The sequence below is a fragment of the Micrasema longulum genome, unplaced genomic scaffold, assembly GCF_059751315.1.
Source record: "Micrasema longulum isolate JH-2025_06_02 unplaced genomic scaffold, ASM5975131v1 h1tg000629l, whole genome shotgun sequence".
NCBI lineage: Eukaryota > Metazoa > Arthropoda > Insecta > Trichoptera > Brachycentridae > Micrasema > Micrasema longulum.
This window is the reverse complement of record NW_028277825.1, coordinates 247,241-271,259: the sequence shown is the minus strand read 5'-3', so window position 1 is coordinate 271,259 and position 24,019 is coordinate 247,241. Positions and strand designations below refer to the sequence as shown.

At 30.4% G+C, this 24,019-nt stretch overlaps 1 protein-coding gene across 2 annotated transcripts; it reads left to right on the top strand.

Moving 5' to 3' along the window:
• The first annotated feature begins 4,659 nt into the window (after positions 1–4,659).
• On the top strand, positions 4,660–17,046 carry Arl5 (ADP-ribosylation factor-like 5). Of its 2 annotated transcripts, none has more exons than XM_088229036.1 (6): positions 4,660–4,892; positions 6,176–6,227; positions 7,402–7,610; positions 9,880–10,005; positions 15,461–15,570; positions 16,786–17,046. In XM_088229036.1, exons 2-6 carry the CDS (start codon positions 6,182–6,184, stop codon positions 16,832–16,834), a joined length of 540 nt encoding a protein of 179 aa, XP_088085162.1. In that variant the 5' UTR covers positions 4,660–4,892; positions 6,176–6,181; the 3' UTR covers positions 16,835–17,046. The 2 variants fall into 2 exon arrangements, with proteins under 2 accessions (XP_088085162.1, XP_088085163.1); XM_088229037.1 differs by having other exon boundaries at positions 4,671–4,880.
• The last annotated feature ends 6,973 nt before the right edge of the window (positions 17,047–24,019 follow it).

The window sequence follows — 24,019 nt, the reverse complement described above, 5'->3', positions numbered from 1 at the left end:
CCGAATCGATTTCTCATAAAAATCGACTTTACTTATGAAAAAAAAATATCAACATTTTGTAGTTTATAAACATACCCAGACGTTTAAAGCAGAGTTTATATTACGAAAGCGCTGTAGTAAAACCTTTTTTTTTTTTAAAGTCTTCATTCAATAAATAATATTGCAAAAATTACATCATTTCTTTACAAAAGAAACTTTAAATACAGTCTCGATAAACTCCTTAATTGGAGTTTGTCATTGGGTGCAGGAGCTACAGAAAACCCAAATATGCATAGGACTATTTTAATGTCGTAATGTAAATTGAGAAATTTTGTGTCGCGACACTGTCAGTTTGTCGGCGACAATAATAAATGACAGCGACCACGGCGCCATTAAAATTCAATATATTCTGACGAACTGTCAAATTAGTTTTGGCCATAGACAATCGATAAGTAGTTTTTAATAAATATTTGATATTTTCACAATATTGAATCAGTTAGACATTTATATTTCATGTAAATTAGTCGTATTCATTATTAAGTGAATAAAAATACTGTGGCTTTCGATGGAAAATTATTTTTTTTAATTTCTGGTTCATCTTGTCAACTTGTATAATCCTCGTTGCATAAGTAGTCTCAATAAACATCGATATCGATAAATATCGGAGCAAAAGAACATGTCGCTTCACTATCGTAATGAAAAAAACATGAAGTATTGCATTTTTCGGTCTATGGTTGCCTGTCAATAATTACGGAACTTTATAGGCGCCCATGTGTCAAAAGTTAAATAAACGCTTGGAAATACTGTAATTATAATAACCATGCGTTGTGTCCCGGTCCCGTGTTTTCACGGGGTTTACCAGCAGCAAAAAAGTACTAATAAAAGTCACCAGATGTCAATAAAATGCTTTTTTAGACAGCTGGTAAACCACGTGTAAACCCGGGACCGCATGGTTATATAATCACGTGTTTACACGGCTCCGGGATACAAAGTGTTAAGAATATTAACAAATAAGCATAAAGCGGACGTATAAATTTTTAAAAACATATAAATCTTATATTTTTAATTACAATTATAATATTCCACACTCTCCGGTGTTGAAACAAAATTACAAATAAAAAATAAAAAACTCAATCTAGAAATATTAAAAAATAAATTAGATGCTGTTAATTGGTATAAACTGTATCAAACTAATGAATTTAATCAATGTTGTCAAATGTTTGAAAGGAAATTATGTAAACTTGTGGATGAATCATCGAATATTTTGTTAAATAGAAAATTATCTAAACATAAACCTATTAAACCTTGGATTACTCATGGCTTAATCGTATCAATACGTCATAAGGAATCTCTACATAAATTAGTCAACAAATAACCTAATAATGAAAAACATTTTAAAACATTTAAAAATATACTTTCACAATTAGTTTTAAAAAACTAAAGAAAATTACTTTAAAAAGAGGCTAAAATCATCAGAAAACGACACAAAGAAAGTGTGGTCTATTATTAATGAAATAATAGATAAAAACAAGAACAAAAATAATAAAATAAGTTAAATAAACCATGGAAACTCAATAACATGCTGCACAGAAAATCCTTTCAAAGCAGCAAATAGTTTTAACAAATATTTCTCAAATGGGGAAAAGTCTCGCTCAGCTCATACCAATAAACTCAATCACAACTGCTAAATTTGATTCCAATACTGATGATGTCCAAAAAATAAATATATTCCAACCTACTACAGATGACGAAATTGAGTCAATTATCGGTAGCATTAAAGATGGTTCTGCCCCAGGTTTTGATGGTCTTACTGCTGAAACCTTAAAATTTGTAAAAAAAAAACAAATATCAAAACCTCTCAACCATATTACAAATGTTAGTTTTCAAAGTGGAAGGTAACAACTATAAGAAAAACAAATTTTTAAATCAGGAAATCCAGAAGAAATCAATAACTACCGACCCATCTCCGTAATATTTAACATTGCAAAAAAAATTGAAAAAATAGTTTAAAAAAGGATGGTAAATTTTATTCAACGAAATAATATAATACATGACAACCAGTTTGGATTTATGGAAAACAGAAGTACCCAAGATGCCATAGCAAAATTATCAAACTTTATGCATTACTCTTTGGATCAATCATTAAAATGCATCGTAATTTTTAGAAAGGCATTTGATAGTATTTCTCATCAAAAACTAATTTTAAAACCAAATAATGTTGGAATAATATCCAAAGCACTTAAATGGATAAACAGCTACTTCCACAAGCGACCCCAAGTGGTAAAGATTAATGATATACATAGTGAATCAGAAACTAGTGATATTGGTATTCCACAAGGTACAGTTTTGGGGCCATTTCTATTTATAATATATGTCAATGATATTTTTACACAGCAACTAAATAACAACAATATATGGTACAGACTAGAAAACTGTTGATAGTATGGCTAATGAAGACACGAACAATCTAATACACTGGTTTGATAAAAATCTTTTATCATTAAATACCGAAAAAACATATTTTATGCCGTTCACTATAAACAAATTCAACATTGATCCACAAATAAAAATAATCATACACGATTACAAATGTAATGAAATTAAATATTGTAAACAAATATGTTCAAAAGTCAATCCAAAAAATGAAATTAAATGTTTAGGACTGGTTTTAGACCCAAATTTAAAATGGAAAACACATAATAATGCATTGGTTAAGCAAATAAGAAAGGGTATATAAATTTTTATAAGACTTGGAAATATCCTTAAAATTGAACAATTGAAAACCGTGTATTATTCCAATGTACAATCTTTACTACAATATGGTATAATTGGTTGGGGAGGTTCCTACACAAGTATTATAAACTCAGTAAAAATAGTACAAATATTAATAATTAAAGTGATTTTAAAAAAACCATCAACATTCCCAACAAAAGAACTATTTCAAATTTTTAATGTTCCATCAATTGACAAAATATATTTTAAAAACATAACATATTTTTTATATGATAGGCTTTATACATTAGATTTTTCTCCGTTTTTTGAACAAAGTTTTTGATTTTGAAAAAAAGACCCCATAATATCCCCACTTTCTTTTTTTTTCTTTTAGTGCCTTGCCGGGTCCCCCCGACGTTGGCGATCACTACAGCAAAAGCATATGTATCTGTCCTGCGCTAATTTTACATTTCGCGTCCTGGACGACTGCTTATTGATGTACTTGCCGTAGTGATTCCTCGGAAAAGATGACCAAAGTGGTTTCCCGTTGCCTTCTCTGGTGGATTTTCTGTCGGGGTTACCTTCCCTTAGCTAGTTGGTTCTAGTTTGTAGGCGCCAGAAACTCGCCTTTCATCCTCTCGTTATCTGCTGTGATCACACCGTTATGAGTGTGATCCCATTGCCCGGGGTTCACGACGTGGACGCTAACGAGTTGGACTAGTCAGTAGTGTTGCCGGTGGAATGCAACTAGGCGTTCGCAGCATTTTATAGAATCACATCATCCAGCAAGATGTGACTCACTGCGACCCTACCGACAGTTCGAGCCACTTTCTTATTCAAACTAAATAACCTTCTTATAATGTCCTGGGCCCCGATTACAATGTGAAGTTGACATTTAGTTTCAATTTTATCTACAAAGTAAAATTAAGTTTTCTGTATGAAAAGCAGAATATGCACACATTTTTTTTCTTTTAAACATGTTTAATTATAGGTTACCGATTTAGATATTTCAAATGTTCATGCAAATATACTTATTTTCGTATACAAATATCGATTTTTCTTTATAGACAGTCGAGGATAACTTTATTAGCCTCTCGTTGTAATCGGGGCCCAGGATAACTTAAATGTATTTTGCTTTTTAAAAAAAAAATGTTTCTGTTTGAGCCACTTCTTTCCCAGTAGTTAGTTTTTTAATACACGAGTACTTACCTTGGAAAAGAAATATGTCAAACAAAAACAAACACCTACATAACTAAAAACAGTGATTTTAAAATGTTTCAAAACCCTCGAGGATTGTAATATGAAATATTTATAATAACTTGTTACTGCGGTGCGTTATTGGTTATCTAGTATTTAACTTTTATTTTCCTTTATATATATTTTATTTATCAATCAGTCCTAGAACGAAAAAGGATAATGGTTGTCAAATAATTATTTCTTTGAAATGTAATTCGGAAATATCACATATATACTACGAATAACGACAAAAATATGTAAAACGGATTTTAAAATCAATTGTTTTTTCAAAATCAATGTGGATATTCTGGAGAAATGTTTTTATACATAACTTTAAAAAAGATATTATAAAAAAAAGATATCCCCAGAAAAACGCGATATGTTTGACTTTGATGATTGTGACGTCAAGATTCATGACGATGTTCGGTAAAAAATTAAACGGTTACAAACAATGTACAAAATCAACATAAATTTGGAATAAATTAGGACGTATTAGGGGCGCGGCCAATGCAATGACCGTTTTCGCGGTAATTCAAAATTATAAATTAAAAATTTTTTTTTATGCCACTAATAAGTAGTCAAAAAAATATTTTTTACTCGTCAGTATTTCATAGGCCCGTATTACTTTAAAATAGTAAAAAAGTGATATTTCCCTATTGTAGAAGGTACTTATTTTTTCTTATGAACGATCAGTTTTTGTTTTTGAACGTTACAATTTGCATATTAAATTTTGTCTATGAATTATGTTCACCATGAACAATGAACAATGACAGTTGTCTGAAATTGTTGTATCTGTTCTGTGTCATTGGCTTGGCTCATGTCTCGCTTTCATATTAAAAAGAACATTTGAAAATAACGTGTCCATATTGTCAAATAAAATTATCGTATTCCTCATCCTTAATGTTGAATTTATATTTGGTTTCTATCTTTCTGTGACGCGTTTGATGTAACCGGTAAGCACAAAGGTAAACTTTGTAGATACTGAAAGTGTGTCGATAGTCGATATGTCATCAGAAATAATTACCTTGTTTTAACAGTGTATTTTGTTAAATTACATATTACAAGTCTTTTGGAAATCAACTCATAATTTTTACTTTATAGAAATATTCTAATTTCTGTAAAAAATATCTTCTTGCCGTGTTATCTGCGCGTCCTTATGGATAGCAATTTCCTAACATTTTCTCATACTTTTCTAGACTTTCACATTAATTTTTTTATTTTTGGATATATATATTTTTTTATGGTGTTATATCAAAAGCGTCCCTGTATGCTATGGTAAAAGTTTAAACATCTACTTATTGTTCCTCTCCCAATGGAGATTGGATATCTTTGCAGCAATTCTCACTTTGTTAGCAGCTGCCCTAAATAAGAACTGAGTACCGCAATGGAACCAGTCATGCAAGTTTTATAGCAGAGAGATGCGCCTTCTACCTACACCGTGTCATCCTTTAATCTTTCCTTGTATCATAACTGGTAAAATGTTATATTTTTCACCTCTCATCACATGTCCGAAGTACTCAGTTTTCTTTTCTTTATGGCTTCAGTACTTATTTGTCTTTTTCATCCGTCGAAAAACGTCATCATTTCGGACTCTGCCCTCCCATGAGATTTTTAATACCCTCCTGTAGCACCACATTTCAAAGAAAGATGACTAAGAAGACATAACATTTTACAATAAGATTTCTCAGAGGTCTGAATTAAAGTCACACATCCTGAAAAACTCGCGCCATCTCTATTCTGACTTTGATCTCTTTTGGGTGATTCCATTTATTATTCAACCAGCATCCTAAATATTTATATTGATGAACTTGCTCAATAATCTGCCCTCCAATTTTTAAAGCCATCAGTTAAGTTTTTGACTTTTAGAATAACCATATATTTGGTCTTGGACATGTTCATTTCTAGCCCTTTACTCAACTTAGCCAATTTTGTCCAATGCTTTCCGTACTACCTGCTAGAAGGATGTGTATCATTCGCAAATCAGATATTGTTTATGATATGTCTATTTTCATACTAATGCCATAGATTAGTTCACTTTGTGCATTTATTGATAAAAATAGTACATTGATTATACTATTTTTATCAATAAATAATTGGATTTAAATAGATTCTTTTGGCTTTAATTTTTTTAATATACCAATGTCTAGTAGTCTCCACTAAGTAATAACGTTTATTGCAATTGAAATATATATTTTGCCAGGTTTTTTTTGTTTATCTGTCACCTGTTAACAAGTCTTTTATTTTTCAGATAAATATGGGATTACTTATATCAAAAATTTGGAGCCTGTTTGGAAATGAAGGTAAGATTGTATATTTTTATTGTTTTGATACAATATAAAACTCACGCATGATTTTGTTATAAAATCAACTGACAGGTTTCAATTGTAATTGTGAGTTTATTTAGTGAATTATTTCAAACACAGTTGGACTCAATGAAAACTAACACCAGACAAGTATCGATAAAACATGATAATTTTCGCTATCAGTCTTGCTTTTCGCTATCTACAATGAATGGTGTATAGGGCATAGCATTACGCCAATTACAGAGATGCATTAAAGCAAGGGGTCTCGGGCTCGATTCCTGACATAGTTGACATGAAATATTGATGAAATGGTGTTAGTCACTCTAATATTTCATAGTTCTTGACTTGCATCTGAAGCGCAAGACTGATCATCTTACCTTCATGTAGCATTTTAAAAAAACATGATACTCTGCAGTCGGTGTACCATTGCAGTGTCCTATGCAGTATTAGATGCGGAAAGGGAATGATGATGACACAAATGACATGAACATTTGATCAGTTATATTGCAGGGCATTTTAAATATGCTGTGACAAAATGTAGATGATTTTTATATTGTATTTTATTTATTTATTTATTTCGACGGCTTACGCCTTTGACAAAGTATAAAATAATATTGAAAAACAATTATAATAAAACAAAACACTTGAACACAGTATAAAAAATATAGATACATGAAATAAAATATAATTATAATAAAATAAAAAGAAATAATAAAGAAAAATGCAACCATAGCAAATTAACAATAAATAAAGGGTTTAAATAAAAAAGTATTGAAGTAACAGATTTTACCTCCATATGCACATGGAAGCTGTGTAATAGCTATATGCAGTCTGAATGGAATTGATTTAGGGTATACAGTGCATATTTGGACTGCCCAGTAGAGGTAAACTCCATAAAGGTAAACTAAACCATAAAGGTAAACTCTTTTGCTGCCCTTCTTCACCGGAGAGTTCAAAACCTTTGACAACCATATTAGAGCTAAATAAGCAAGGGGGACTTGCAGTTCACTGCTCTTATTACTTACTAAGAAATCGGCTGTTGTCCTAGCCCACCATTTTTATCATAATATTAAGTATATAAATTAGATTAGAAAATCAACATGTAAACAACACAAGTTCCTTACTCCACTAGTTAGGCTCTCTGCACGTACTGACTTACCGTGGTTTTCAGAGCACAAATTGGTGTTAGTTGGACTCGACAATGCTGGCAAAACTACAATTCTGTACCAGCTGCTCTTGGGTGAAGCGGTTCACACGAGTCCTACTATTGGATCCAATGTTGAAGAGGTTCAGTGGAAAAACTTGAGATTAGTGATGTGGGACCTGGGTGGCCAGCAAAGTCTCCGGGCTGCTTGGAATACTTACTACACTAACAGTGAGGTATTATATTCTTTTGTTTACTATTCCTGTAAATATTTATTTTTTAAATTTTTATACAATATTATTTATTTGTGTATTTACACTAGCCATCTAATCAAACCACTTTGATTCTTTTTTATGTATTTTTTCCATCTACTTGTCCCTGTTTCTGACTTGACATGAACACTTTTAAAAAATATATATAATGTGAAGTGCCTATGACAGATCAGATTCAGACAAAACGAGTTAGGCATCAAAACTAAATATCCATTATTTTAGTGCTATTAGAGAACAAGTCAGACACCGAGAAATATGTTGTGTGGTACATTAATGGCTCCAATAAAGATGGATGAGCGGGTGCTGGGATACATGTAGTTAGACCCGCTAAAAGGTTTTCCATTAGCCTAGGAATCTATCTAGCTGTCTTCCAAATGGAACTATGAACTACTAAAGGGCTACTCGCAAAGGTTTGCTCTCAGGTGTGTTATTATTAGAGCCCTTACAGGGCACTGCAGATTGAATAAACACCTTGCTAGAATGAATCTTTTTGAAACTTCTAGATGTAGGTTTTACAGTGGAGACGATGAAACACCTTTACACATATTAAATCATGATTTTATTTATTTATTTACTTATTATATATATGCCCTAAGCCAATTACAACAGTTACATGAAGAAACATAAATACAAGTAACTGAACAAAAAGAACATAAAACTGTCTAGCAAAGACAAACAAGGGCAATACAACAATGTTATACAATATATGCATAAAAACGAAAGACTTATTAGACTTCGAGCTAAACCATGCCAATGTATCTTCATCCCACACTGTTTTAGTGGCGAAGAGATCTACGAAAAGCCGAAATATCTATCCCAAAGAATTCTGGACATTGGGGCATAAAAATAAAAGTTGCTAGATTTTGGCTTCTAGTGACTTGGTTCGGAACATGAAAAGAAATTGATTGCAACAGAGATGAGACATCACTTATAGCATTAAGTATTTTGAAAATGCATATAAGGTCTATCTCAGTTCTACGATTCTCCAATGAAGACAGATTAAGAGATTGCTCTATTTCAAAATAGGAATCCGAGCAACCATGCCACTTTTCTTTGAAACCGGTGTCGGACAGACTTGATATGGTCAATATGAGTACTGTAGAATGGAGACCAAATAGGAGACGCGTATTCTAGATGGGGGGGTCGAACTAGTGAGCAATTAAGAGTTTTGATGGTATTAATATTTTTGAAGTCCTCTGTCGTTCTATTGATAAAACCAAGAAGTTTGATAGATTTGTTTACAATATTATCAATGTGTTTACGATACGAGAGTTTACTATCTAAATTAATGCCAAGATCCTTTATTGACAAAACCATTGAAAGGGAAATATTTTTTTAGTTTGTAGTTGAATTGTATAGGTTTTTTTCATCGCGAGAAAGATATTATTTTAGATTTGTCAATGTTAAGTTGAAGACAATTGATGTTGCATAATTCATTAAGAAATGACTATGCTTACATAAGCAATAAAGATATTATGATCTTTCATGTAAAAATTGCATTAGGTAATTTTGAAACAAAAATCTTTTTATTTTTCGTAGTTTTAATAGTAAAGCCTTTTGTTGACTTGAGTAATTTTATCTAAAAAATCGCTTCAGAAACAAACAATACCCTCTCCTGACAAAGGCACTTCTAGCATAACACATAGAAATATTTAATTTTTTTTGCACCACATTAGACCTGGAAGCCCAATTACAATGATGAATTACTGCACAGAAAACCCAGGCTTGGGAAATAACACATGGAAACCTCTGTGCCTAAAACCAAGTGTCTTAGCCACATATCAAACAAATAAACCAATATATATTTTTTACAATCCTAAAACTAAGAGACTAAAATCACATTAAATACTATTGTGTTTCTTTAATAGATTATGTAAAAGTATGTTTGTTTTTTTAACATGTTTATTTATATTTTTTTCCATCGAATTAAGATTTTCTTATATTAAGCTGATTATTGTCTTATTGGAGCTTTTCTCACAAAATCATATTCTCTTTTTAATTTCACAAAGGTCTCAGATTCATGAAGCCATAAAATACTACTGCTTAATTCTTATGGCTAAGAAATGCGAATGCTTAAAAGTATACTGTACTAGTGCTTTATGTTTAAAGCGCTATCTTTGTAATTTTCTATATTAATTTAACAATTTACATATTTTACTTTGTTTTTCAATTATATTTACATGTTGTAACTAAACCATTACGACATCCTTAGTAAATACTTGGTTTTTTGCAGTTTATTATAATGGTGATAGACTCCACAGACAGAGCACGCCTAACTGTGTCCCGAGAAGAACTACATAGAATGCTTGCACATGAAGAATTGAGCCATGCGTGTCTACTCGTGTTTGCCAACAAACAGGTTTATTCTTTTCTTTTCTAGTACAAATTTACCAAATGAAATATTTATATCAAATTTAAATCCAATAGTGTAAATGACTTGCGTAGGAATACTTCTAACATTTTCATATTTTGTTCCCCTCTTAAGATTAATTCTTGACATATCTAGGCAGATCATAATCATATCATCATCAGATGAAGAAATTTTTAGATAAGAGAATATGGAAGCTGAAGAGATTTCATAAAAATCCAGTTGGAAGAATTAAAGAAATTTCAATATCCAGAAATAGGCAAAATGGTGAATGTTGTACAGTGTGTAAAATGGTTCATTTAACCAACCGGTGATAGGTCATAAGCCCTGTAAATGCCTAGACTTCCATATTCCCTTCTCAAAAATATTTTACATCTCTTTTGTAATATAAATTAAGGAATCTCTTTATCTAGATAAAATTATGAAAAATCTTAAAATCCAGTACTTCTACAATGATTTGGATATACAGTCAGACCTCGCTTAATACATCACAATAGATCTACCCAGGTCGCAGTGATATCAGGAGCTTATTCAACACTGACCCCCATTTTCAAGAATAATAATAATTAGACCCCGCTTAATGCTGTTTCAGAACTACGCCGCAGTATTGGGATTTTTCGAATTCGCATGTGGTTTTGATATTTCCCAATATTGCATATTAATTTGTTGCTTTGATACTAGAATGCAGTCTCGCGGTGCATTTGTTATAATTATAGTACGAATGCATGTTTGCCACGTCATAGTTGATTTATGATCAGTCATCAATATTATTGTGTATCAAGATATATATGTAATATTTTATTTTATTTTGATAAATACTGTAATTTTTAGTATTAACTTTTTTTTAATTTTCATGAATGTTTTTATGAATGAAAAATTAAATAGGTCTATAATTCATGTAAAAGAAGTATTTAACAAAAACTGATAAAAAAAAAAAAAAAAAATTATAACTGCTCTTTTCCGTTTTCACTTATCCCCATTATTTACGTGTTTAGATAGCCTCGTTTAATGCTGTTTTGTTTAGCGCATGTATACTCCGCATTAGAGGAGTCTTACTGTACTCGATATATATTGTTTATATTAATCATTATTACAAATTATTCTGGCCCTGTTTTCATCTTCGGGGTAAATAAATCAAAATATGGAATAATGGCATAAACAATTTTATGATCGAAATATTGTCTATGGGACCGTAATATGTCATAAGCCACAAATTCAAAATTTTACAAAAATGCAAAAAAACAATGTCACTTCATGAGTAATGTAAATTTAAAATAAATTGTAAATTTTTATAAAAATAACCCAAAATCTCAGTAAAGTTAAAAATAATATACAGGTGGCCAAATACAGACTAGACATTTAAAAAATGTAGGGGGTAGAACACCCCAAGGGCTGTAAAAAAAGGAAAATGTGTTCAGTAAATTGTGAACCGTTTCTGAAATATAATTGTTTTATTGTTTTTTTAGTTGATTTCACCACTGTCTTCCGATTTTTTTTTTTGAAATATTTAAATCTATGACATATGAGTTGATCAGAAAAATAATAATCAAACGGTTTTTCTGGGTTATGACATTTTATAAGACCATGGGTAATACTCCAAAAAAATCATGTTTATGAGGTGGCTTAGAATATCAGTGGCATGGACGATATACAATTTTTATATCACTACCAGCATATTATATTTCCTATTATTAGAATGTCCATTTAATCTTGATGTCATATGATATAATTAGGTAAATCAGTAAAATGCTCATCAATTCACCTAATTTTTATTTATTAATTTGATTACATAAAATGATACATGTTTTTTTTTTTCTACTACTATCTACTTTTATATATTTAGTTTATCTTATATTTATAAATTTCCAAAAAATAGTCTTAACTCTTGTGCTTGAAAAGTGGCTTACACTGTTTTAGTTAAGTGGATTTGAAGTTGCAGAATTTCAAATATGAAAAAATAGTACAACAAATGTTATTTGATGTTACAAATATAAATATATACATATATAAATGTCACAATTTTTTATAAATTGTTTTTTGACTTACAGCTGTGATGTCTGATTTTATTTTCTGTGCTAAGTGAAACCCTAGTGAGGAATTTCAGTGAAATTTAGAATTATAACAGAAATTTTTTTGTGTTACATTTTCAAGGTGTTTAATTTATTGTATTACAAAATTGACCTAACATTAACAACAACATTTTATTCATAGTGATACATCATAAAGTTTGTAAATTTGGGAGTCACATTTTTCATAGAGCTGTCACAGTTTAATTAATATTTAACAAAATATTTGAAAACAATGTAGGCGAAAACATTAAAGAGTGATCTTCATCATCATCATACAGCCATTCCTGTCCACTGCTGAACATGAGCCTCTCCCATACGTCTTGTGTTTTCTGTATCCAGTCACCGGCCATTCTTCAAATCATCTGACCATCGTGTGGGGGTCTCCCTCTACTTATTTTGTCTTCATGAGGTCTCCACTCAACTACCTTTTTAGTCCATCTTTGGCCTTTTAATCTGGCACCATGTCCCGCAAATGACCATTTAAGCTTAGCCAATCTTTCAACTACGTCCATAACTCCTGACCTCCGTATCTCAGTGTTTCTTATCCGGTCAGAGAGTTTTATCTGTAGCGTGGCTTTTCCATGTTTTCTCTGTGCTACTTGGAGCTCCCTTATAGTCAATTTGGTGAGTGTAAGTGTTTCTGTTCACGTTCACAAGTACACATTGGTCATACAAAAAAAATACAGCAAATAAGTCAATAATCTATTCCCCTTTTTTATTTTACAACAAATTAGTCAATAATTCATTGCATCTTCACTGCACACTTTGCAAATATCACGAGCAGCGTTAGCAGCTTTATTCCCTCATCCTTTATTTTATTTTGTCTACTTGACATTCCATTTTGATGGCTTGTAATCAAATAAAATAATTTACGTAACGTAAAAGCAAACACAATATCTTGTAGAGCAGAAAATTTTATTTTGAATGACGTATAACCTTTACCGTTTTGTTCTACTTTCGGTGCTCATTTTCAAATTTGAAAATAAAAGGACACAACATATGTTAACACCTAATACATTGACTATGTAAAAAAAACATTCTGCAGGAAGTGAAACAGTACAAAAATTTCAAAATCCTCTTTAGTATTTCACCAATTTATTGCTTGATTTAATATTCTTATTGTATTTTACTTAGCGATATATATTGATAAATTTTTAAGCCCATGTAAAAATTGTAGAATTCCAAATATAAATAATCTATTTATTAGGTATATGGGTGTTTCTCTGTAAACTGGGCAAGTAGTTTTATAAAAGTTGTCTAAGCCACTTTTTTTATTAAATATTGAATAAATCTGATTAAGGGAATATATATCCACCTGGTCAATAATAAACAGCAGATGAACCAAAAATATCCCCTTTTCGAAATATTTTCTGAAAATTTGACGCAGGGGACTGTTACCTATGGACAGGGGACTGATTATTTAAATAAAAAACATCATATTAGTAGCAAAATTACATCTTTTTCTTATTCACTTAAACTTTAGAGTTTAGGAATTATGTAATTGAACAATAAAGTAACAAATTAATTAAATTAATAAACAGTTTTCATACGGTATTTATGACGTTCTTTCTCTCTAAGTTCTCGCTTTTCTGCGGATCGTTACGCTCATATCTCTTTCGCTCGGCTTCTCTTCTCTTTAAAATTTCTTCTCTCTTAGCACCATGCTTAAAGTATATAAAACAATGATAAACATAAATAAAGACAGTCCCCTGGAGGCGGAAACAGTCACCTGTTCGGTTATGGTACAGAGGACTGTTTAATTTGATTTCATTGGAAGGTAGCACTAAATATAATTAAGTTATGTTATTTTTTTGTTGACAGGGAATATTAATCTCTAATGACAAAATAAAATTTCTAAGAAATAAATAAAATTCTCAACAATTAATTAAAATAATTCTCTCCAGAGGACTGTCAGCTTTCAGGTTTTTTCACGGGTTTTTCGGAGTGACGCTCGTGCAGCACTAAACAAAATGGCATCCGGGTGGTTTTGATGATAACCGTGCAAACTTCAGGTCGTTTGCATTTTGTTACATGTATTAACGCAATAGTTTAAGCTGTAGACTATGTGCCGCGTAATTTAAAATATTGACGGGGGACTGTTCACATAATGCTGAGACAAACTTTAATTAACTTTTTTAGTTTTATAAACATATATAATCATGAAAATAGGCAATTCTAATTAACACTAATGTAATATCGTTCAAATAATGAAATAATTTAATGAATTCTTATTCTTAAAGGGGACTGTTTTTTTATCATTAAATTAAAAATGTTTTTATATGATAAAATTAATTTTAATCGATACTGAACCCTAAGTACATGTAGATTAAGTAATTATCTATTAAAGTTAACAATGAAATAAATAATAGTCTATACTTTTTTTATATAATATTGGCCTGAGACAATGAGTTGCCCAATTTACAGAGAAACACCCATATAATATATTATTTGTTCATGGAACTACTTTTTATTATTATTTATTGTTTTTTATTTCTTATTCCTGTACATTAAAACAATACATATTAAGCAGTTGTCATTTTTTAATTTTCCTTTATTCCACACTTACTGTAAATATTATAATATTTTAAATATATTAATTTTAAATTACATTTTTTTACAAATTCATGCACTTATGTATTATGTCTTTCCCCGTGCTATATAAACCTGATTAAATCACATAAAAATGTAATAATATTAAATATTCTTAAATTAACTCAAATTTAACGTCGATGCTTCATTCTTTTATCTGAAAATGCAAATTTTGTTACAACTGTTTTCCATTTAAAAATCCAAAAAAAAATCATCACAAAAAGCGATCGCTGAATTTTGATTTAATTTTGTTTATGTGCGATTTATTTTACATCTTCACTTCTTTGGCGACAGCAAGTTTAGCATAGCATGCCTATTTTGTATCAAAATGCTCAATGCCATTCTTGCTACATGTTATCAAATAACCCGATACATGTTATCAAATAAAAGCGGCAATGTTTTCTTCTCTCCAAATATTCTACTTTATTAGTCAACTACATTATATATGCAGTACACACCCTGATTCCAAGCAGCCTATCTTTTTTTCGTCATCAATTTTTGTTTTTTTTTAAACAACAAGAATGTTCCCTCACTGGAGAGTAACTTTCCTCTTTAACAACAAGACTTTTTTTTAATGTAATACATAATTATGTTATTGTTTTGAGCTGATCCACTACTGTGGCCTCGAAACTGCGAACCTTTAGCAGTATTATAAACCTTCGATAGCTTGTGGGAAAAATTTGGAAATGCGAATTACAATTATTCATGAATCAGTAATTGTGTGATTACTTTGTAATAGGTGTTTTTAGTATGATGTAGTTCTTTAATGTAAATGTTTTTATGTCCAGGATATTAAAGGTTCAATGACTGCTGCTGAGATATCCCAACAGCTCCAGCTGACAGCTATAAAACGCCAACCATGGCACATACAAGCTTGCTGTGCTTTGAATGGTGAAGGGTAAGTTTTCTCACTTTTGATGAATTATTCCAGTTTCTTCTCATCTAATAGCTGATCTCTGTTCCTAAGACTAGGTCATTTATGTATTTTTAAACCCACAAAATATAATGGGAACTTGAATAAGTTCTCCCTGTTTCCCAGGAGATGGTGTTATCTTAGTCTTTTTACATCGGGCAATACTACAGCCAACTTCATAGTGAAGCCCACCATTAGGCTTGAAATGACAGTATGTGTTATTCTGCTGAAGTGTAAATAACATATTTTTTCATAGCGTTAAATATTTTGTGCCAAAAAAAACATATTTGGGGGGAATTTTACTTTAATACATTTTTCAAAATAAATCTGCAGCTGAAACATATGGAATTCTTAAAGAGAATTACGGTGATTATGCTCTGTCGACTTCCAGAGATTCGTTTCAACGCTTTGAAAGTAATGATTTTTATGTTGAAGGTAAAGAACGCTCTGCCTCACCGAAAAGGTTTGAAGAATTTGAAGCATAACTCGATTAAGACCCATATCACGCACAAAAAGAATATGCCGAATTATTCGGAGTTGATTACACGACAGTTGCCAAATAATGTTTAAAAGCATTAGGAATTATTCAAAACCGGGGGAATTGGGTGCCGTATGAATTGAAGCTGAGAAACGTCAAACTGCATTTTTTCTTGTGTGAATACAGTACAATACAATACCACAACATCGTATCGAGACTGGTGATGAAAAGTTGATACACTACCTTAAGCGTAGAAAATCGTGGGGTAAGCCAGGCCATGCATTAACATCGACGGCAAAGTTGAATATCCATGATTCCAAACTCATGCTCTGCATTTGGTGGGATCAGCTGGATGTAGTGCGTTATGTGCTCCTCAAACCCAATGACCAGCATTATTTTCTTAGATTTTATGTAACATTTTTTTTTATGGAACCTGTTTACCAAACATTTGAAAATGTTGTAATGGGATTTATTTGTAATGCAACGTAAAAAATAAATAATAGATAGCAAAGCATACTGCTTGCACTTTACCCGCTTTACAGATGTATTAGAAGTAGTTACGATTCCTTAGATATGTAATATCGTAGACAATTGATCACAGCCGTCTGTTATCATTACAAATGGTTAAAGTTCATAGCGCTTATGGTATTTTGATAAATAGTTTATGAAATCAGTCCCAATGTGTACATATAATGTTTATTATATTATATTGATGTTTTCAGGTTATATCCTGGCTTAGAGTGGATTGCCAACAGAATAAAGAAGAAGTAGCTTCATCAATTTAAAAAAAAAAAACCTGGAGTGGGTCTGCCAAGTACATTTAATCATTTAGTACATTCACGTCATCAAGTGATTAATACCATAAATATTATTTATAATATGTGTGATCTAAAATGTACACTTTGTCTATTGAGTGACCACTATTAACTATTTGCTAAAATGTCATGGACATTCACAGAATAAATTCTCAAAATGATATTGTGCTAATATTGTTTTCTTACAAGTCCAATGTCAAATCAGATCAGGTTTATAGAATAACAGAAAAGGAATCAATGAATATCACTTGTACCATATATAATCAATGCAGACACTAATAAAAATTGATGTATAGTTTTTCTAAAACTTTTTCACCTGAAATAAAATTATGTAATGAATTTTTCTAACAATATTTCATATTTTTCTAAGCAAAAAGTTTTTTAAAGACTAGTATTTTTAAATCAATTTTATAATATAGAATGTAGTTTTCATTGATCTGATTTGCTTACGTTCGTGTTAACCTACTATCAAATTGGAAAAGTGATAATCACCCCTTCCTTTTTTATGCATACCAACTGATGTATTGTAATATTATGTGAATAATATTTGTAATGTAAATATGTAATGTATTTTGGGATTTATTGTACTTTCAAAAATTCAATTACGCTAGGTAAATCATTAACATCAATTATTTTAAAAAATTACTTCTGCAATTCCTATTTTCGTTAACTTAAATTTTTTAACTAACCACTCTAAGAATACTGATAATGTTAATTTATCCTTGACCTAATTATCTAGTGTGTATTTAGTTATATCCAATCCAAAATATTCATTTAATGTCATTCTTGAAACTTTCACCCACCCAAAAAACAATGTTGATAATAAAATTTGATCATTTTCTGTTCTATCAAAGTGTCCAATTTTTACAGTTTACTAAAAAAAAAATAACGTACATTATAAAATACTATTGTTTGTGTGCAACAAAACAATGAATGAATATAAATCATACATAACACCATTTTTAACAACAACAAAAAATCTGTGTGGTGGATTCACAAGCATAAGTTGGCGTTAGCTGAACTAAAAGCACTATTTACTAAAGACATTCCGTGTCTTATATTGTTCTCGTTTTTACTTAAATATATTTATTAAAATTACGACTATTGGTTTTGTAAAGAGAAATGCCAGAATATTGGTCCATTAATTCCATTAGAAAAAGTTTATTCGCGCATTGCTGCTATGAGATGTTGCATCTTTTTTATTAGTTACTTTTTTCCAAGATGTTTTATGGGAAATGTGGTATTTTAAAAATATGTGTTTTTAGATTATTGTTTAAATTAAAATTTTTAAATCTTAATTTTTTTTAATCCAACCAAATATAAATATTGTATTATAATTTATATTGTAATATGATATATTTTATCATAGCTGTATTTGTATTCCACGGGGAACTTTCTTTATATACAATCCCATATAGTTTTATGCAGTGCAATTTTTGTTTCTTCTAAAGAAAAAAATATTATATTAATTATATTTTATATTACAGTACATTTGGTTTTTTCACATAAACCGTTGAAAGGAACCCTGTGTATAAATTGTCTTTATGACATTCTGGAAATGGGTTAGCATAAATAAATATTGGTTAGATCACTTCTATTGTATTTATAAGTCTAATCTATTTTGAAATTAGTAGTGATAATTAATTGGCATTTAACGCATATGTATTCCAAATTTCGGAAGTGTTTTAGTCTGGCAATTCAAATTCAAGCTTATACTTGTGAATCTCTAATTAAAACGAATTCATCCATATTTAAATAAGCCATGTATCTTCTCTTTATGAAAGTTATGTAATATTTATTGTGATCTTATTTTCTTTTTCATTAGCAATATTGTATTGCAATTTTATATTCAGAATTTAAAATTAGTTCACTCTCAGCATATTTAATAAAAATATATATATTTTTTTTTTACATTTTCACAGCCGTTTTTCTTAGTTATTGTACCATGTGTCATTCGCACTCTTTCCCAACGTTTCTGATCGCATTTCATTATCCATCAGCCCTGGCTCAGTAATCCAGTAAAACTCATTCTGCATTACAAAACTAATATTTTTTTTTATGTGCAGGTTTCTCTTGTCAATTGAAGTAAAATGTGTTACCTGCATTCAATTTTGATCACATATATTGCCCAAAAAGGTGTCATTGTTCTTAATTATGTATAATTCATTTCAATTATTTAAACCAGTAATTTATTAAATGATTTTTAATATCTAATTGCATTAAAGGTAATACTTTAATTAAATCCTTTTAGTAAATAAATGTAATGCTACAATAAATAGAATGCGTAAATTGTGTAAATAGTATTATATTACATGAGTTTTAAAATTGTAAAACATTATGAATTAAAATATTATAACTTTGACGTAAGTAGTAAAAACGACAATAAATAACTTTAAAAAGTCAATTTCTTTTTCAGTTAAATTTGTCAAATCTATATTTTGAGGTCAAACCCACTGAGTTTTTATGAGAAAAACTGAGAAATTTAGTACCTCTCCGCATTGTGAACTTTCTGTTAAGATTGTATAAACATTATTGTCAAGTGGTTATTTTTGTCACATTATTATATAGCGTCATTTTTATAATATACGAGCTCGACCCGGCAGTTGGTAGATTTGAGTACATACTCATATATAGTTTAAATGAACACAATCGAAAGTTTGATATCAATTATTGTATTTAGTCCAAATTAGATATGTACGTAAACATGATTATTTTTGTGTTTCGGTTTACATAAATTGTGAGAACAGTGAATCAATAAAAATGTATTCGAACATTATTTTCCTGTCACTGTCTTGCAGATGCCTCTCCGATACTGTGCGAAAAAGGCAATTGCATGTCGGACCTTTTGTTAGAATAGACAAAATCAACGCTTCGTTGTCCCGCTTTCCGCACCTCAAAAGTGAACCGATTTTGTTATTTTTTTAGACAGAGTATCAGAATAAAAATTTCTATATCGGTATATTTTGTGTTTTTCAAAAATAGTTATATTTGTATACAGTGCGCCCGAAGACTGCAGATAAAACTGTGCATTTTTATGGGTTTTTATATGGTTTTAGTTCCCATAGTAAACAATTTTCCAAAAATAAAAAACAATAGGGAAACGCCAATGGTAAAAATCTATTGTGTGTAAAAAAATCACTCCGCTAGTGCCATAATCTAGAGAGGAAATATGGGAATACGTATGAAGAAAAGGCAGACCGCGTTTCCTCTTTAGATTTAACATTATTAAGGATACTTACAAAACTTTACGTCATAATGCTTGTATGTAACCATAGAAACAGGTTGGGTGTTCTTAAATAATACCTATTAGTGCTCGTAGACGCACACGGAACCCTCTAAATTTTTGACACATAACGCATGCCCGAATGCTCTGTCCTGCCTTGCGCGTATTTAGTCATTCTTTAACTGCCACGTCAGCCGGGTTTTGACGTGAGCTTGATATTGAAACCCAAATGCCTGATTGTGCATGAAGGCGTGTAAAAATTGTTTGAATTAAAGGAAAAAATATGGCGTAACTTTTCGTTGATAAATAGGAACCTAGGTTTATGATTAAATTCAAAAACCTAAAATAATTTGTTTTCAAATATTGAATTTAAGTAGGTACCTAGGTACTTGTTAATGGTTGAATTCCAAAACTTTAGATTATTAATTTTCAAATATAGAATTCTTTTTGCAAATGTCAAACTCTGCTTTTCTCACCAGCAAGGGTGCGCTGTATTTAGGAGTGCGATTTTAAAAAATGTATAGAATGTCAGTTGATACTATTTAAGTGTTACCAAAAATCCAGTAAAATTTGGATCCATAAAAAACTAATGTTATTTGTAAATATTTAAAAAAAAAACTTTTTTTAAACACTAAAAAATAACATCTTCCCATTTTTTTTATATGCATTCTCGTCGAATGCAACCTTGGTGATGGATAAAAAAACATTTATGCTCCTAACTTTTTTTAAAACTTAATTGAAGATTTTAATTGCTATAAACATGCTCGTCGCAAAGATCTACATTTAGCTGAAAACCGCACGTAAATTGGTCCAGTAGTTATTCAGTCTATCTAGGACACACATACAAACATTGCCTTTTGTATATATAGATTTAATACCTCAAGGGCGCCTTATCTGGTATATTATGTATCTAGGTTATATCTTAATCTTGACACTTAACAACTTTCAGAATCACATGCAGATAAACATTTTTTTTAATCACATTTGAAAAAATTTTGATAAAAAGGTTAGTTGGGATATTATAGTACATATGTATTTTGATTTATAAAATTTTCTAATCATCGATTTTCTTTTTTAATATTTGGTTTGGAAAATATGTTCCTCCAAAATGCATGGGTGATCAAACACATCAATGTGAATTTTTATATTTGATTTCAAAGTAATTACTAAAAAAAATATAAAACCGGCAATAGTAAAAAAAATCTTAAGTAATCCAATAAATAGGTACATACTTAATCAAATTAATTCATAATGTTATTTAATTTCATCAAAAGTTGAGTAAATAGGCATGAGCTGAGACTGTAAATAAGCTTATGTAGAAAATCATCAATATTGTTAGCTTCCAATGTCGAGATTCTTATAAGACTTAATTATAATAGGTATTTAAAATGTAGGTTAGAACCTTAAATTCATATTGCATGTGTCGTTCATTATATCTAAAAAATGTACATAAACATATATTTCATATTTCACCAATGCAAAACGGTGAACTTATTTTCATTAGACTCCTTTCTATTTATATTTGCTATGTTAAAAATATTACTGATCACTAATAAAAGAAATATTCAATTATATTATTCTGACTTTTATTTAATCAACAGATGTCTCAATGCAGATGGATAAATTATCACTGTCTGAGCATTTGTCATGCTTCTGGCTTGTCTTTGTCTGGCTTAAGTGATCACTTCTCACGCTGAGTGACATTCATCATTCTGTCCATGTTTAACATTCTAATCTCCACATTTTTTTAAAGTACCTTAAATCCTTATTGAAACACGAGTGTATGGAAAATCCAATGGATAAATTTGGTAATTCAAAATTATTTGAGACATTTCTAAAAGTTTTTTATTTTAAACCCTATTATTTGTGACGCGTTTCATCTTTAGGGTAGTGTTACATTGATACCTTCTTCTTTACGTATTAATTTAGGTCCCCCTGATGTTGGCAACCACTTGGAAGAAAGCTCTCCATAGTGATATCTTGAGGTAACTTTGAACGAAGTGGTTTCCTGTTACCTTCTTTGTTCTTCTACATTGATATACATTTTTAGAAATTCCTTCGGAAAATGCAACAGTGGATTATTATTAGCTTACCATAATATTTGACCTTTGTAAATGTTTTACATTAGCAATTTTTTTTCACAAAGAACCTAAATAATTTAAAACTGTTTTTTTTTATAAAATAAAAGAATGGGACCATAACTTCCGATGACAATCTTTATCAAGCGGAGGCAATATGGCTGGCTTGGCCATATACTGTGTAAGCGTCCCCACCATGCTTGCTTACTTTACAATGCATCAGGATCTCCATATCCTTAACACCTACTGCTGGCGTTGGCAGCCGGTTGAGACCTGAAGGTTGTTTGTGGACCCCATACGCTTTTAGGGAGCGGACATGTGATTTGATAATGATGATGAATTAATTATAATCCACTGCTACCATTTGCATTTTCCTCCAAAAATATGTATAATAATAAAAATGTTTTACCAGGTTGTTGTCCAGTCGCGACTTCAAAACAACAAGAGTCCAACTAACAATTTTTTTACTTTTTGACATTTTAATGCAAAAAGCATAAAAAGCTTATTCTACAATGTACGAAAATTTCAAGTCTGTATAATGTCTTATTTAGCTAATACGAATGCAACATGATGTCAACTGACGACTGTAGATTCAAATCGTTCAAGATAATAAGGTTCCATATACTATTTCCGGGCAACAAAGTTCTAAGTGATACACATAGAAACTTGTTCGAATAAAACTGTCACTCCTAACAGCCCATATAATATCTACATTTCTCAATTTCTATCATTTGTGCTACTTTTTAACATATATTACTCGTTTTGCGTAAAGGAATAGAATGATTTCAATTGTTTTATTCTTTCATCCATGGAAACGTATTAGAAACAGTTTTATCTTCAAGAAGTTTTTTGTATTTTTTTTGTTTTTGTCGGGAATAAATTTTTCCTTGCTATTAATGTTTGCTTCACATGATTGACATTTTATTTTCTTTTAATTTATTTTCCATTTATCAAAATTCCTTTGCCTTTTTTGGGATTTCTTGTATGTCTGATAAAACCCCTTCAGAAGACTTTCACGTTAGCACTTTGGGAATTTCTCAAAAACCAATGTCAATATACACAAAAACATAATTATTGAGACAAATCCAGATGATCCATATCCGGGCTTTTTAAAATTATCTTAATTTCTGATGCTAAGAACGATATGGTTCGTAGTCACATTGAACATTTTTCCTGCATATCGTCTCACTATTGTCAGGCAAAGACGTCGAGGGAACACTTGTATAGCCAGGTCTAAGTTTGCCTAACATGTATAAGAAAACAGTTCAGCTAGTTAAAATATTGATGTAAGGTAATAAATTTTCAAATAATTGAATTTCGGATTTCACATCTGAAGGGAAATCGGTTACATAAATGTAAATTACTAGACTAAAAAAAGGGAGAATACGATAATCGAGGAAGACCTGGAACATTTGAAAGTTCACAGAAAAAATAGGGAGCTCATACGTTTAAAAAATATGTTAAAGAAAACATGGACATTCCTACTTTAAGTTTTGACTAATAAAATGTGATTATATGCTAGGGTATCTGCATGCCTAATGCATTTAGTTAGTTTTTTTTTTGTTAACGAAAACTAAGTTAATATAATTTGATTGCTTATAATTCAAAAAACCACCCATTGTACACTTTGGGCCGAAACATCTACTGGAAGCAGTGAAAATAATCTCTTTAAATCGAACAAAAATTTTAAAATTTGTTATTGAGTATAATAACATCACCGAACTAACAACTTGGAGTGATTCACGTATTCCTCAAAATAAAAACAGTATAATGGCTTTTTTGCGTACTTGACCTGTTATAAAAATATGCCCAAATAATTTTAAAAAATACAGGGAAAAAC

Coding starts and splice junctions, on each gene's coding strand:
- Arl5 (XM_088229036.1), top strand. CDS start 6,182: ATGGGATTACTTATATCAAAAATTTGGAGCCTGTTTGGAAATGAAG. Junction 7,611..9,879: donor CTTACTACACTAACAGTGAG/GTATTATATTCT, acceptor GGTTTTTTGCAG/TTTATTATAATGGTGATAGA. Junction 15,571..16,785: donor TGTGCTTTGAATGGTGAAGG/GTAAGTTTTCTC, acceptor TGATGTTTTCAG/GTTATATCCTGGCTTAGAGT.